The sequence below is a fragment of the Talaromyces amestolkiae genome (assembly GCF_001896365.1).
Source record: "Talaromyces amestolkiae strain CIB chromosome Unknown scaffold6.1, whole genome shotgun sequence".
Taxonomy (NCBI): domain Eukaryota; kingdom Fungi; phylum Ascomycota; class Eurotiomycetes; order Eurotiales; family Trichocomaceae; genus Talaromyces; species Talaromyces amestolkiae.
Window position 1 is genome coordinate 1457801 of NW_024468042.1, and position 16417 is coordinate 1474217.

The 16417-nt window shown below is 48.5% G+C and overlaps 6 protein-coding genes across 6 annotated transcripts; 4 read left to right on the top strand and 2 right to left on the bottom strand.

The window, feature by feature from the left end:
* Positions 1 to 54: 54 nt before the first annotated feature.
* BHQ10_004052 (uncharacterized protein) lies at positions 55 to 1790 on the bottom strand (the record flags this gene model as incomplete). The annotated part of the gene is made up of 3 exons (XM_040876377.1): positions 55 to 928; positions 1000 to 1576; positions 1631 to 1790. 3 exons carry the CDS (start codon positions 1788 to 1790, stop codon positions 55 to 57), a joined length of 1611 nt encoding a protein of 536 aa, XP_040732556.1.
* Positions 1791 to 2936: 1146 nt separating this feature from the next.
* Positions 2937 to 4454, top strand: BHQ10_004053 (uncharacterized protein; the record flags this gene model as incomplete). Its single annotated transcript, XM_040876378.1, has 2 exons — positions 2937 to 3322; positions 3380 to 4454. 2 exons carry the CDS (start codon positions 2937 to 2939, stop codon positions 4452 to 4454), a joined length of 1461 nt encoding a protein of 486 aa, XP_040732557.1.
* A 501-nt stretch (positions 4455 to 4955) lies between these two features.
* BHQ10_004054 (uncharacterized protein) lies at positions 4956 to 6880 on the top strand (the record flags this gene model as incomplete). Its single annotated transcript, XM_040876379.1, has 3 exons — positions 4956 to 5288; positions 5346 to 6029; positions 6086 to 6880. The coding sequence occupies 3 exons, from the start codon at positions 4956 to 4958 to the stop codon at positions 6878 to 6880; spliced, it is 1812 nt and encodes a 603-aa protein (XP_040732558.1).
* Positions 6881 to 7335: 455 nt separating this feature from the next.
* Positions 7336 to 7929, bottom strand: BHQ10_004055 (uncharacterized protein; the record flags this gene model as incomplete). The annotated part of the gene is made up of 1 exon (XM_040876380.1): positions 7336 to 7929. The coding sequence occupies one exon, from the start codon at positions 7927 to 7929 to the stop codon at positions 7336 to 7338; it is 594 nt and encodes a 197-aa protein (XP_040732559.1).
* A 409-nt stretch (positions 7930 to 8338) lies between these two features.
* BHQ10_004056 (uncharacterized protein) lies at positions 8339 to 8819 on the top strand (the record flags this gene model as incomplete). The annotated part of the gene is made up of 4 exons (XM_040876381.1): positions 8339 to 8400; positions 8470 to 8535; positions 8637 to 8685; positions 8754 to 8819. 4 exons carry the CDS (start codon positions 8339 to 8341, stop codon positions 8817 to 8819), a joined length of 243 nt encoding a protein of 80 aa, XP_040732560.1.
* Positions 8820 to 9601: 782 nt separating this feature from the next.
* BHQ10_004057 (uncharacterized protein) lies at positions 9602 to 16075 on the top strand (the record flags this gene model as incomplete). The annotated part of the gene is made up of 2 exons (XM_040876382.1): positions 9602 to 15753; positions 15808 to 16075. The coding sequence occupies 2 exons, from the start codon at positions 9602 to 9604 to the stop codon at positions 16073 to 16075; spliced, it is 6420 nt and encodes a 2139-aa protein (XP_040732561.1).
* Positions 16076 to 16417: the final 342 nt, after the last annotated feature.

Sequence of the window (16417 nt, forward strand, 5' to 3'; positions counted from 1 at the left end):
CTTGTAATTAAAACGACCAATTGTAACAAGTCATTCATTTGAAAGACCTAATGTTTAAGGCCGACCTTCTCCTTCCCTCAAAAAAACAGTATTCATCTCCGTCCCTGGGGACAATGTAACCTCAAAACGCAGCACAGGATCCTCAACCTTATCATGGCCCGACACCGGGACAGCAACAATCTTCTCATAAACCTGCAAAACCCGTGTAATTGTATACAACATTTCCAACATGGCGAATTGCTGTCCGATACAGATTCGAGGGCCGCCGTTGAACGGGATGAATTGCCAGGGCTTCGGTTGCCAGCCCGATGTCCAGCGTTCGGGGATCCATTGACCCGGGTCGTAGTACTTATCGGCCTTGCTTTGATCGTAGAAACTTTCTTCGCGCTGCATCAGAAGTGTTGAGTAGACGATACGGGTATCTGCGCGGACACCGACAGGGGATTGGCCGTCTGGACCGCCGCCGCGGGGGAGAGTTGTATCGTTTAGACTGTAGCGAACGTTGAAAGGGACAACGGGATAGAAACGGAGGGTCTCGTTGATGACTGCGTTGAGATATTTCATGTCCTTAAGGTCTCCATATGTAGGGATTCTGGCGTCTGCGCCGACGCCGACGCGTTCTGCGATTTCCTGGCGCAGTTTTGCGACGACTTCCGGGTGGCGAGATAATTCAAATGTACAGAAGGACAAGGTGCCGGCGGTTGTGTCGCGGCCTGCAAGGAGCACGGCGACGATTTGATCACGGAGGACACGAGGGTCGCGGGTGAATCTTGCGAGGGCGTCGAGAAAGGTCTCTCGCTTGGAGAGGTTCTTTTCTAGTTCTTCGGCACTGAGAGAGAGAACTGTTTGGATGTACGGCTGCATGAAGTCTTCCATGACTTGTAGTTCTTGACGGAATTTCTTTCGCGAGAGGAGTGGGCTGAGTGGTCTGCATCTTGTTAGTATATAAAATCATATTCATGGATATTGGCTGATTTTTCAAAACTGAAAAAGGCTTACCCCATTCTGAAATAAATTGCCTGGCGTGATTGCACATAACGGAAAGCCTCTGCAAACCTCGTCTCAGGGTTTTCAAGACTGTCGGTTCCCTTTCCCAGAAGATAATCCGTAGCCGCATCCAAAGTAAACCGGAAGTATAGACCTCCAACATCGACTATCTTACTGCCATTCGCATTCCCGCTACCGCCAAAGAGATGGATGAGTTTCTGGACATGAGTCTCAAAGATCTGAGTGTCGACGATACGATCCTTGTTGAACATGGGTCTAAGAAGATGGCGGGACGAAGACCACAGTTCCCCGTCAGTAGCAAATATACTATCACCTAGAAACTCTTTCCACTCCCGATGGAAGGTTTCTCCCTTGCCAAAGTCGTGAAATTGACCGGTCAAGATGGCCTTGATATTTTCTGGCTCAATAGTGAAGATGAGGCGGTTTGAGACTAGTTGATTAATCTCTGCTGTAAAGGGTAGAAAGTCTAGCTTATTGGATTTCTGGGCTTGGACCATGCTCTGTTTCCAGAATGCAAGGTCTTGGTTCTTTTTGGCTGCTTGTGTCGAAGCAAAGATGAAGTCGGCGGCTGTACGATCGCCTTAGTAGATTTTCTTCAGATAAAACGGTCTTGAAAACTTACCAACAGGAAGATGAGTTGGAATCTCAGGTGACTTTCCTCCTAGCAAATGGATCTGACGTGCAACACGGAGTTTCATCACCCAAAAGAGGACGACCAGACCCAGGCCCAACCCCAAGGCTGCCCTTGAGGGTGAGATATTAGACAGAAGTTCTTCAATCATAATGTCTGCAATTCCTGACCATGTATCGAGTCCGGAATACAGATAGATATTGGTCGATAACCGAGCAGGTGGATGAACGAGGCAGGGTCCTCGCCTTAAATAATGTCCAAGGATATTATTGATCTGCCTATTCAACCGCCTCTGAAACTTCTCTAGCAGCAGAAATAAGGAGTGACAGAGCAGTTGGAGGGTCTTCCCCGCAAATGATCTAAATTGGCTATACTCTAGCAAGCGCTATAAGTCAACTGCCGAGAGCCGAACCAAATGTGACGTTCCACCTCAATAAAATCTTCGAGCAAAGCAACAAAGCCAAATGGAATAGAATATCTTTTGCGGTAATGACCGTCCTTATAATGTGCCTATTTTCCGAAGTAGCACTTTCCTTGAGCATGTCTCGACTCCGTACATGTAGTGGTACAAACATGGCGCTTCCAAAGGCACGAGCCTGCGTGAACCGACCCCCGACATTTGATCGCCATTATTTTGGGGCTCGCACGCACAATGACGAACCAGACAGCCACAGAGAGTATGATCTATAATCTGTGGTCCCAGAAATACGAGCGCGAGCGACTTGCGAGGTATGTAATGGCGGGTGGCCAGTCAGAGGCCTGCACTCCAAATTGCTGAGTGGATTGCACGTGAAGGAAATCCCCCGCAACCTCGGACCGCTGATAAGCCTCCGCTGCCACCATCCAGGCATCCAAATGGTCCAGACTGAACGTTTGTTGGGTCTCTGTAGCTTGGAGTCGTTTTCTGGGTGATTATGTGTTTTCGTGAAGCTGCATGTAGCTTTACCAAAAAGAACGTGCATGATAAATTGATCACGTGATAGACTGTCACGTGATCCTACACTGCAATTTTAGCGGACCAAATCAGCCAATCAGATCTCACAAAGAGCAGATGGAGCCTAGCGCGTCTATTGGTGGCGTTCCTTTTTCGATATCGCATCATATCTTTTCTCTCCTTCCAAGCTCACAACACCCGCAGCATTGCTTAAAATCAACCCGGAACAAACCTTTTGGATATTTCTCATTACCTAAAATTACGTGCGCTACGACAGTCGGTTTGAAAATCGCTCCAGCCACCCTGTCCTAGTCCACCACTACCTTCGAGAGATCACACGCAGACCTGCGACAGAACCGCAAAATGCCAGTAACAGTGGCACCAGGAACTCCGCTGGCGGAGGCCTTGGCTAATGTCGTACAACCAAAAATGGTAGAGCTGGGATGGAGTGCAGATAGTGGAGAGGATTCAGCGTTGACGGAATACGTTATTCTGATGTTGGTCAACGGAAAAACCCAAGAGCAGATCGCGGAGGAGCTTTCGAACGATCTACTGAACCTTGGAGAGGGCGATACACAGGCTATCGACTTTTCGCGGTGGTTATTCGAGCAACTAGAGGTGCTTAACAATAATATCAACGGAGTGACATCTGCACAGGCATTACCGACAAGCAACAGCCAGAACGATTTTGGAGCCCAAGATCAACAGGATGCTACTATGGATGAAGCCTCAGGCCCGAGTGATAATATGTAAGTTTGCAAGTTTCTTTGATCCTGACGACTTGATGTACTGACGTTTCTTGATAGACCCACTGGTCCTCGGGCGATGCGAGACAACAATAACCGGGGCAGAGGTCGAATCCTGAATCAGATAAATAAGTCATTGGAGCGTGGACCTGATGCTATGCTTCATCGTGTGCGCGGTCAGAATAATAGCGGTCGAATCAACACACATGGACGAGATTTCCAGAAGAATCAACGAGGCCAGTTCGGAGCTGGCCGGGGCGGCAGAGGCAGAACAGGATTCGGGCAGCACATGCAGGGACAGGGAGCCGGAAATATGATGCAGATGACACCTGAAAACCAAATGCAACTTATGGCTCTTCTCGAAGAGCAGGCTAGGATGATGTCGCAGTTTATGCCTGGATTTATGTCGCCGGCGGTCAATCCAAATTTTCAGAACCAGCAAAACCAACAGCAACAACACGGTCGGTCGTTGTTCGATCGAGTTGAGCGTCCAAACCAGCGACAAGGTGGTGACTTTAAGTCCCGAGCCTCCCAGAACGGCGTTGCTGCTAAGCAAGGCGAAGATGGTGACATGGATATGACAGAAGACCAGACGACAGCCGACGGTCAAGCGAATACCGACAGTGTTTGCCGATTTAACCTCCGCTGCACAAGGAAAGATTGCCCCTTTGCCCATCAATCTTCAGCAGCCCCCGAGGGTGCTCCCGTTGACGTCTCCGACCCTTGCCCGTTCGGCGCAGCATGCAAAAATAAGAAATGTACCGGACGTCATCCATCACCTGCTGTCAAGGCTTCTCACCAGGCAGAAGAAATTTGCCGCTTCTTTCCTCACTGCACCAACCCTCATTGTCATTTCAAACATCCCAGCATGCCTCTCTGCCGGAATGGCGCCGACTGCACTACTGAAGGATGTAAATTCACCCACCTTACCACAGCATGCAAATTCAATCCTTGCATGAATCGGAGTTGTCCATACAAGCATACCGAGGGTCAGAAGGCTAGCTTCCCGGATAAAGTATGGGTTGCCGGTCAGGAAAAGCCTCATGTCAGTGAAAGAAAATTTGTCGAAGAGGAGGGCGGCGAGGAGGAGCTCATCAAACCTGATGCAGCTCAAGCGGAGCAAGTCATCACTTGAACATTCAAATATTCTGGCTGATGGGAGAAAAGTTGAAGGATATGTATTCTACTCATTATAAACCATGCATGGGCAGGGTCAATTGGGCAAGTGGCGTTGACGAGTTTATTGTACATTCATTAGTTTAGGATACTTGAGAATTAGACGGCATTTCTGGCTATTGCTGGTCGAAATTTCTTATGGAAAGGCTATGAATCTCCCTAGGTTCGAGTACCTTCATGGTACGTGAAGACTTTGTATGTTTCTGAGAATAGACGCCAGAGTATAAATACTTTCAATTCTGAATATCCAATACAATCAATTATTTGTCTGTAAAAGTTTCAAGGGTCGTCGTCAGACAAAGAGGAGACTCGGCAATAACGTGCAATAAGCTCCGGGTCCACTACTCCGCCGTCGATCAAGTGATGCAACACCTTGATCGATCGCTTCCCAAGAACTGCCATACGGGCAATTCAATCTCCCCCTTCATATGCAAATGCGTGCATAGCTCCAGCGGCAGCAATGCGAAGATCCCGTCTCTCTCATGCGATTCGACCGAGTCCCAAGCTTTCCACATCGACAGCGMCCCGCCGATTCCTCCACCGGGTTCGCCATGAGACCAAACCATACAATGTCGCAGTAATTGGTGGCGGTCTTACGGGACTTACAGCTGCGTGGAGATTAGTCCAAGATCCGAAATGTCAGAAAGTCACGCTCTACGAAAAGTCGCCTCAGCTTGGAGGTTGGCTCCAGTCCGAGAGGGTTGAGGTTGGTGATGGGAAACATGTGGTATTTGAGCATGGACCCAGGACGATACGGGCGAGTCAACCTGCTGCATTGCCAATGTTAGATCTGGTGAGATATATATTCTGGGTGCGTATTGTCTGAATTTCAAACACTAACGTTACGCAGCTTTTCAGCTTGGAATTAGCCGATCAAATAGTCCTCATCGGCCAAAGGTCACCCGCCGCACGCAACCGATATATCTACTATCCCGACCATTTAGTTCGAATGCCCGGTCCCAAGCCCGACACGGGATTGCTGAGTACGATATTAGATGCGCTCAAGACTTTGTTCACCGAACCTATATTCAAGGGGACTGTAATGAGTATTTTGAAAGAGCCTGCCGTGGAAGTTCGCTCAGATTTAAGAAAGGATGAATCAATCGGAGACTTTTTCTCACGCCGGTTCGGTCCCAAATTCGCAGATAACTTCTTATCGGCCATGTTTCATGGAATTTACGCTGGCGACATCTATAAACTCAGTGCCGATAGCATTCTCGGAGTGCCACGGCTGATTGAGGTCCAGAACGAGTCACTTCTAATCGGCATCTTGGATGGATTGCAGACAAAGAAATCGTTTATACCGGCTGATTATCTACTGGCACTGTGCTCGGTAGTGGGACAACGGCCACTGAGCCACTTTGATCGTCTTCGTACATTAATAAGGCCCGCGAGCGTGTTTACGATCAAAGATGGTCTTGCGGAGATAGCGTGTGGATTTGAGAGGGGATTTCAGAAATACTCTGACAAGATCCAAGTCGTGACTAATGCTCGTATCAACGATATCAAACGGGAGGAGAATCATGATATTACGGTATCACGACGCCAATCATTGCATTGCTTAGGAAAAATTGCTGATGTTCTACGCAGATATCGTTGAAAGATGACAAGAAGACGACATCTCAAACATTCAACAGAGTCATCTCCACAGCACCACCGTCCGAAATGGCGAAAATGATTGAAGCGGGCTCTCAAAACGATACCTCAAAACCCATTGAATCCATATCACGACTTAAAGCGCAAAACTACGCAGTGAACGTAATGGTCGTCAATTTATTCTACAACGAACCAAACCTCGTTCCTTACCGAGGTTTCGGGTATCTCATCCCTCGCAATGTCCCCTTTGAGCAAAACCCAGAGCGAGGATTGGGCGTGATATTCAGCTCCGAAACAAGTGAACACCAGGATACAGCTGTCGGCACAAAACTGACTGTCATGATGGGCGGTCACTGGTGGGATGGATGGGCTGAATCTGATTTGCCTAGCCCTGAAAAGGCGACGCTCATGGCTCGGTCGTTGCTGAAGCGACATCTCGGCATTGATGCTACTCCCGCGGTGACGAGAGCCAGACTTCAGCGTGACGCTATCCCGCAGTATACCGTAAATCATCTAGTGAGAATGGGTGGACTCTCTGACGCGATTCGAAAGGACTTTGATAAGCGTCTCACGCTTGCCGGAAACTGGTACGGTGTGCATGGCGTGGGTGTCAATGATTGTGTCGTTCAGGGTTATCTGGCAGCTACCTGGGGCGTAGATTCGCTCGAGGGCGTCAAAGATTTGGCAACGGGTATGCCTGGTGATCTTATGGACGAGCAAGTAGGCGGTATCCCGACTTCGGCGAAGCGGTATTTGATACAGCAAGCGCACAAAGTCCAGAGGAAATAAATCAAAATGTACTATAGATCATTGAAATGTCAATGTGACTATTTCTCGGATATGTTTAGGCATCAAAATGTAAAGACTTTAGGAGCTCATTCATTTGCTAAACTACCAGTCCTAAGTAGAATGATGCCTTTCTGCCATCCGCAAATCTGCTCAAGGCTCAGACACCTCTCTTGCCGTCTGCCACTTCCGAAGCCATACTAATCCTTCCATCTCATGGTGGTGGATGTTGACCCATTCTGAATGAATATCAGTAATGGTATTTCGCTTTTGCCAAATAATCAGCATAGTATGTGATGGCGACAATAATTGCAAAATTGGCGTCACGAGGCCAGATATCTGGTGATAGCCATATCAATCTTCAGCCGAAATGGTGTATGTATCCTTCAGAATAACTTCTTAGACTTATTCCACATCTTGGTTCGAGTCGAAAATATAGATTATCCTATACGACGCAATCACACATCGGGCTTCTTCTTCTCACCCTCCGCATCGAATCCCAACGCATCAAGCTCGCGAATCAACTCATTGATTTTGATAACCTTCGCAAACTGCTCTGGCAGTAACGACTCGCCCTTCTCCTTCTTTTCCGAAAGTTCACGAGCCTGCCTCAACTTTTTCTTGAGGTTGCGCGCTTTCTTCTCCTTTTCAGCTTCTGGATCGACGGCAGTCTCATGTTCAGCATTAAGCGCATCTTTTGTCTCGGTGCTGGTGGTAGTGTTCCCTTCGTTTGCAGCGTCTTCCTCAGCCTTGGCCTTCTTCTTCGCTTCGCGACGTTTGGCGTTTTTATTACTAGCCGCACTCCCAGCTTGCTGTGCGTTGTTTGAGGCTACAGCTTCGGCGCCAGGAMCCCCGCCACTTCCACGATTTTTCCAGGCTTCTGCGGAGCGGTTTTTGTACTTTTGCACGTCTTCGGGTGGCTGGTAGCCGGGGCGAATGCGGATTTCTTTGCGTTTTGTGCCGTCGGCGCGCATGGAGGAGGGGACGTGGCGTTGACCGGTTGTTGCATCGACGACGATGCCGGAGGAGGTGACTGGTTCTGACGCTGGCATTTTGAGGTCGTTTTGTATTTGTAGGTTGAGATGCGGGGATGTCGTATGACTGTTTGGACGAGGGGATTGGCGTTGGGATCTTTCAGGCGTAGACAGCGTATGTCAATGTAGTCTTCCAAAGAGTCAGTGAAGACTCTCCAGGTTTTATCTTCTTGTGTACGGGGTTTCTGTAAAATAATTAAGTATTAGATTGCCTGGTGACTGATGAGCTACCCATCGGCCAATAAGCGAGCCGGAACTTCTCGGGTCGTTTGACTAACGGAACCTCATCTTCAAACCTCGCAAGGTTATCTTGTCCGCATCCATCAACCACCTCTCACTCACTACGGTCGCCTTTGGCAGTTACTTGCACGTCTGAAACCATGGCCGGAGTAAGAACACCGTTCGTATCGTTCAATTGACTGCATTAATGGCTAACACATCTCTCAATTCGTCGCAGATCGCACAAGCTATCTACCAGCAAGTCACCCCGTCGAACTCACCGCAATCACTACACACCACGCTCACGACCGTACTAATACAATGTCTTTGACTGAATAGGACTCTCTTCCAACGAAATGCTGTCTACTTGACCAGCATCTTCGCCGGCGCCTTCGCCTTTGAGGTGTACGTTGCATCGCGTTTCCACGTTTCCGCTTCCGACCATTCTAGTCGGAAGATACAGTGAGGGATTGTGTATAGATACTGACAATATGCTCAAACTACAGTGCCTTTGATACCGCCTCCAACAAGATCTGGGACACCATGAACCGAGGCGTATGTTCCAATCTTTCGATATTTTTGCCTCCTCACTATATTACCGAGCTGACCTGAACCTTTTCTAGCGCCAATGGAAAGATATCCGCCACCAGTACATCCAAAAGGCCGAGGAGGACGAGGATGAGGAATAGAGGATGTTCGCTCGCGAAAATGAATCTGGTGTTTCTATAAATGATGGGGTAGATGGGGAAGTCCCCTTGTACTTGTGTATGATGCTTGGTCGGTGAGGCGGAAATAAATAGAGAGTTTGCATCATTCATTATTGTCAACAATACCATTTGTTTTATACTATAAATACAAGAGTTCAGTTAAAATAGCTCACTGAACACGATACGTAGCTAGGCGTAGTCATGCTGTGGTGGTTGAGGGCTAGAGCTTGACGGGATTGTCTCCAGCGAAATTTGCCGGAAGATGTCATCGCAGGAAAGAGTCTGATCCTCAACAACAACCTAAACTCCACATCTCAACTGGTCTGTTGGAATACCCGACCATAACAAACCCAAGTGTTCCAGATCAGCTCAACCCTACACTTTTAAGTTTCATACCTCTCTTACTCATCGTCGAGGAGCGCTTTGTTGCGTGTACCCTCATTCATAGATCACCCCACAACTTGCTTGCATAATACCAACAGTGTACACTCAAATCCAACCATCCGGAAATTTGACTGTGACATCCCTGTTACTAGTTGTCTGATAGACTATCTAGTCCTTGCAAAGTGCGACACGTCAAGCTCCCCCTTACACGTGTGATTCATACACCAATCCAGTCTACACGACGGAGCGTCTTCTTGGTCGATTACTTATCGCTTCCCCTCACCTCGCCACATCCCCGACGGTTCATCGACACCATTCTCACGATTCAAAACAGCCACATGGGTTACTCCGCCGGAAGTATCGCTTAGAAACAAGATACGATGCTCACAGAATGTGAGAAATTGCTGGGCGATGGCCTTTTGCGCCTGCCAGCAAAGTACAGCTACCATTACAATCTTAAAGCGGAGGAAGATTTGATACAGCTTCTCTTCCGATCACTATGCGGCAACGATCCTCAACGATTACAAATACTTTTTCCTGATGGTGCTCCAAGCGATCGAGCATGGAAATTAGCGGAAGCGCAAGGAGCTCAGGAAGGCGCGGAGTACAGTGCCGCCGCGAAGGGGAAGCGATGTGGTCATATATTCAAGGCTGGTGAAGGGACATATCGATGCTTGACATGCGGTGCGGACGACACATGCGTTCTATGTAGTCGGTGTTTCGACGCTTCCGACCATACGGGCCATCAGTATCAGATTTCGCTGTCTCAAGGGAACTGTGGATGTTGCGATTGTGGCGACGAGGAAGCATGGCGAGTACCCTTGTGCTGTGCGATTCATACCGATACGGGCGAAACGAAGGGTAAAGAAAATATCAAAAAAGGTCTGCCATCGGCATGGGTTGAAGATATTCGAACGACTATCTCACGAACGCTGGATTATTTCTGTGATGTCATTTCGTGTTCGCCTGAACAGCTTCGTCTACCGAAGACAGAAGAGGGAATTCGCCAAGACGAGGTGGCATCTCGACTACGACCAGGATGGTATGGCGAGGGCGACGAGGAAGAGGAAGAACCCGAGTTCGCTCTTGCTCTGTGGAACGACGAGAAGCACACGATTCGAGATGTGTCCCACCAAGTCACACGCGCATGTCGAGAACGCTCTAGCTTTGGAGATCTCAAGGCGCACGAGACGAATGAAATTGGGCGCAGTGTCATCAAGTACTCGAAAGATTTGAATAGGCTTTTGCAGGTCTCGAAAATAATTGAGCATATCAAGGTCACTGTTACTATTCGTTCGGCTCGAGACACATTTAGAGAAGGAATGTGCGGCACCATTGTTGAATGGCTGTCGGATATTGCTGGCTGCAGCTTCGGTGAAGACAACGAAATCTTGAGAAATGTAATTTGCGAGGAACTTTTGCGTCCGTGGCGACCGGGGAGTGGTGCGTACAATGCCGACATTGGAATGAAAGGCATTGACGACCACGAACGAAACGAAAATGCGCCCTACTATCGTACAGCGATTACCCTGACAGTATCTCCCCAAGGTGGTGTCATTGTTGGAACGGAAGATGACGACGAAGACGAAGATGATGAAGTCGACGAGAACGAGGCGGATCAAGGCCAGGACGACGAGGAAATGGAAGGTGATGAAGAATTCGTCGTGAATGAAGATGATGACGACGATTACTCAGAAGTAATGGACATTGAGAATCCACGCCTTCGCCATCTTCTGGGTATTGGTTCTGATGATGATGTCGACATGGGCAATGCGGATGGTGAAGGACCAGAAACAGATGAAAGTACGCCCACAGCTGCACCAACTGGAGACCAGACACAGTCGTTGCAAGCGCCGCAGAACCAAGACGAGACGGACGATAACTCTCATGTGAAGATTCCTAGAACTCCGACTGCCCCAGTCAAACTGTCTGCGGCAAAGACTCCAAGCCACTGGCAATCCCGACCTGCTCGTCCGGCCGGAAATGTGCCGGTATATGAAAATCTCAACCAACGTACTCGACTTGATTGGATGATCCTGTTTGACCTTCGCTTGTGGAAAAAGACCAGGATCGATCTGCGAGACTTGTATATCAGCACCGTTGTGAATGTTCCTCAGTTCAAACGAGTTATGGGATTGCGTCTTGCGTCGCTCTATACAGCATTAGCCCAGTTGTATCTAATTGCTGACCGTGAACCAGACCATTCCATTGTCAATGTATCATTGCAGCTTCTCACAACACCATCCATTACCGAAGAGATTGTCCATCGAGGTGATTTCCTCACAAAAGTTATGGCCATCCTTTACACTTTCCTCACGACTCGTCAAGTAGGAGAGCCATGGGAAGTCAATCCGACCGCCACCCTAGCATTTGACGCTGGCTCCGTTACCAATCGACGACTGTACCATTTCTTCCTCGATCTTCGTCATCTTCTCCTCTCCGAATATGTCCAGAGCCGTATCCGTACCGACGAACAATACCTCCTACAATTTTTGGATCTGGTCAAGCTACCGCAAGGTATTTGCCCGAATGTGCGGGCCGTTGGCGAGCATGTGGAGTACGAAACAGATGCTTGGATCAGTGCTTCGATCTTGATGAGGGAGATTAATCGACTGTGTCGTCAATTTTGTGAATCGTTCCGTCATCCAACCGCTGCAAATGACCCAAACCTTGTGCGAGCGATCAAGGCTGCTGCTGTTTATGCCATTGTCCACTCAACTGGTATTGAAAGAAAACGGTTTGATCAAGCCGAGATCAAGGAGTACATCAAATTCAAGCAGCTTCCGCCCTTCGCCTTTGAGGCTACCACACAGGGTCACATTCAGCGTCATCGAGTGGTTGACTTTGTTGTCGATAAGGGCTCTATTAGTTTCCACCATGCTCTTCACTACACCCTTTCCTGGTTGCTTGAATGTGGTCGCGATATGAGTCGTAAGACGATTCGAGACATTCTGCTGGATGCTGCCCAAACAGCCAACAAGGATCATGTCCACGACAGGCACCTGAGCAACGAGGACCTTCTCCTAGCGATGTTTGACTATCCGCTCCGTGTTTGTGCATGGCTTGCCCAGATGAAAGCCGGGATGTGGGTACGCAATGGATTGAGTTTGCGCCATCAAATGTCGCAGTATCGTGGAGTCTCTTCAAGGGACTTTGCATACTATCGAGATATTTTCCTTTTGCAGACTGCTCTTGTCACTTGCGACCCGGACCGAGTTCTCGCCTCTATGGCCGAGCGTTTTGGGGTGGTGGCATGGTTTACTGGAGACTATCAGCCCCGTCAAGGTTACGAAGATTCTCAAATTATCGATGTGGCCGAAGAGTTCATACATTTGCTCATTATCTTGATTACCGACCGTACCTCGCTCACAGTTGACGAGGATGATGCGATGCTCACTCGCGACAACATCAGTCGTGACATTGCTCACGTCTTATGCTTCAAGGCACTTTCATTCTCTGATCTTTCCACACGGCTGAGCGATAAACTTTTGGAGACAGACATTTTCCAGGACGTGCTGGATGATGTGGCTACATTCCGCCCACCGGAGGGCTTGAATGACACTGGCACGTTCGAACTCAAGCCGGAGTACCTCGAACTGATAGACCCATACAGTGCTCACTACAACAAGAACCAACGAGACGAAGCGGAGAGTATATTCAGAAATTGGATGGCGAAAAAGACGGGCAAGAAGCCTGCTGATATCGTTTTTGAGCCAAAGCTTCGCTCTGTGACTAGCGGAGCATATTCTGACCTCTCAACATTCACAAGGACTCCATTGTTCGCTCAGATCGTCCACCACTGCCTCGACTACGTCTTGTGTTCCAAGGAGAAGACGCCTCAAATTCCTGCCACAAGAATTGAAGCATTCTTGCATATAGTACTACATCTTGTTCTCCTTGCCACTATGGAAGACAATTCTTCAGAAGATGAGATGGATGACACGCCAACTTCGTCTTTTGTATCCAATGCACTATCAAAGTCGAAATTAACGCAAACGGATGCTCATATGACTATCGTGGGACTGCTAGAGAAAGTATCCGTCGCCACCGAATTCGAGAGCTGCGGTGCGAAGATCAAACATATCATCAAAATGATGTGGCATAAGCGACCGAGATCATACGCAAATGCCACTGAAAAGCTGCGATTCCCATATGAACGACTTGACACCAATTCACCGGCGAGCACTGCTGAATCTGAGCAAGAACTCAAAAAGAAGCAGGCTTTGGAACGCCAAGCTCGTGTCATGGCACAATTCCAGCAGCAGCAGCAAAACTTCCTCAGTTCTCAAGGTGCTTTTGACTGGGGTGATGATGAGGACTTGAGTGACTTGGAATCTGAGACCGCAGCTGATGCGGAAACCAAGACTTGGAAGTACCCCAGTGGCACTTGTATTCTTTGCCAAGAGGAGACCAATGATTCCAGGCTCTTCGGAACGTTTGCATTGATACAGGACAGCGGTATATTGCGCTTGACGGATGTGCAGGACAGAGACTGGATACGCGAGGCACTCCGGACTCCTGTGAGCCTTGATCGTTCAATTGACCACGTTCGGCCTTTCGGTGTTGCGGGAGAGAACCGTGTCATGGTCAAAAAGCTCGACTCATCAGGCGGCGAGGTTATTACCGAGAAGATTGGACTCAGCAAGGGCTTTTCGTCAAAGAATACATTACGTGGTCCTGTCACTACTGGATGTGGTCATATCATGCATTACGCTTGTTTTGAAGTCTATTGCTCGGCCATTCAAAGACGTCACTCGCAACAAGTTGCTCGAAATCACCCCGAGCATTTGAACCTCAAGGAGTTTGTTTGCCCGCTGTGCAAGGCACTTGGAAATGTGTTTTTGCCTATCATTTGGAAGGGCAAAGAAGAGTCTTATCCTGGTGTTTTGACCACGGAGAAGCCTTTTGATGAATATGTCTCTGCAGGCTTGAAGGCTAACCTTACTCAACCACCTAACGTCCCAATCTTTGCTATGGAAAGCGAAAAGATACCGCACGATCCTTATTTCCACATAGCTACTAAATACCTCACCAAATCGCTGGTCGCGCCGCTCGCCACAGCCGTCGATCAACGGAACCAGTGGCCTTCGACCGCGCCTGTATCACGACCTACTTCTTGGTCTTTTCAGGGACCCAGGATTCTTATGCCAGGCGAATTTCCCAATGTTGAAGAAGGGGGTGCAACCAGCCCCATTCGCCCAGCTGCACCACCGCCGGTAGAAATCACAACACCAGAACCCGCATCCGATCCAATGTCTGAACTTACGAAAATCTACCAGAGATTAAGGAAGACTCTTCAAGCCAATCACGTCCCATCACAGTTCTCCCACAATCAGAATCCTAGTGCACATGAAGACCTCATCCACACCGACTCTCTTTTTAAAAGCTTTGGATTCAGCATATCCGCGTTGGAGATCTCTCAACGTGGTGTCGAGGCCGACCCCGGCACTACATTGCTTGACAAGATACCTCAGCTGACTCTTACCCACCTGCGCGTTTTCGCTGAGACTGCTTATTCTTACGCTGCTCTTGGTGCAGCCACGAACTACTATTATGGCGATAAGAACGGCACGACAGAAGAGTTTCATCAGATCCATCGTCAGAAACTGTGCCAGCTTTTCATTGGTCACCCGATTTGCAATCAAGGTCCTTTGGTCAACGAAGTTCGAAATATTACTCCGTTGTTAGGAGCGGATATTTTCGTTTTCCTTGCCGAAGCCTCTGTGGCATTGGGTCCTCTGTTGAATATTGAAATTAGACATCTGATCCAGTTGTGTTATATGGCGGAAGTCCTCAAGATTACCGTCACGTTTATCCTCTGCAATCATCACCTCAAAGAGGAGCTCGCTAGGCACGAAAGCGATGATTACCTACAAACAGAATCGGCAGAGATCAAATATGCGATTACGCGTAAATTCTTTGATGCGGTGGTGTCTGAAATGAGAGCGAACACCATTGGACGAGCGGCAGGGTCTTCTATAACAAGTGGCTACCTTGGTCAAGGTGAAGACTCGAGTACTCCGACTCTAGTCATGGCTCTGCGACGTCTCATTTCCAGCTACGCACTGCCATTCTTGAGAAAGACGGTCATCCTTTTGCATGTCCAACATGGGGTCAATTTCCCAAACACAGGCTTCCAGGAAGAAACCGCGTCGGAGTTGGATCGCTTGACCAAACTGCTTCACCTTCCCACCCTGGATGAGATCTTTGCGTTGTTCTCATCCCCGGAAAGTGTCTGCTACCGACTATTCTCCGGATGGATCTTCCACTGGAATGCCTCGCGGTCAGCTAGTCGATTCGAAGATCACCGACTCTGGCCGAGTCTATCGCATCCGGCCCCGTTCGAACTCATTGGTCTTCCGAAGTACTACGATCTGCTGATTGAAGAAGCAAACCGACGACGCTGCCCCAACTCGGGTCGAGAGTTGAGTGATCCAAGTATCTGCCTCTTTTGTGGCGACATCATGTGCTCGCAAGCAGTGTGTTGCATGGACAGCAAGAAATATGGCGGCTGCAACCAGCACGTCGAAAAGTAAGACCCACTCTAATTATTCTAGTAAGCAATAACTAATCAATAACAAAACAGATGCGGCAAAAACATCGGCTTATTCATCAACATCCGCAAATGCACGGTCCTCTACCTTCACAACCACAACGGCTCATGGCACTATGCACCCTATCTCGACAAACATGGCGAAGTCGACCCCGGTCTCCGCCGTAATCGTCAACTCATCCTCAACCAGAAACGATACGACAAACTCCTCCGGGACGTGTGGCTTTCTCACGGAATACCTGCAACGATCAGCCGGAAATTGGAAGCTGAGATTAATAACGGCGGTTGGGAGACTATCTAATCTTATTGCATGTCACATATGCTTTTTCCGGACTATATATATTCATGTCAAATCTACTTGACTTTTCCTCTCTCGAATGCATTTGATGACTGATGGGGCATGTTCATACGATTTCTTAAAACAGCGATACCGTGACTCTTTTCATCTTGTTGGACTGGTTCTTTTCTATCATTTTTCCTTGAATACTTAGCGTCAAGGTACCTGTTCATAGTCAGTGAGATAAATAGAATGATCATATACTGATAACGTGCGTATGGTGAAAGTAGCGTGCAGCTGTAGAAGCTGGTCGAGTTAGGGCTTGGAAACGCACGGACCAAGTCCGTATTTGTATAGAATCCGCCG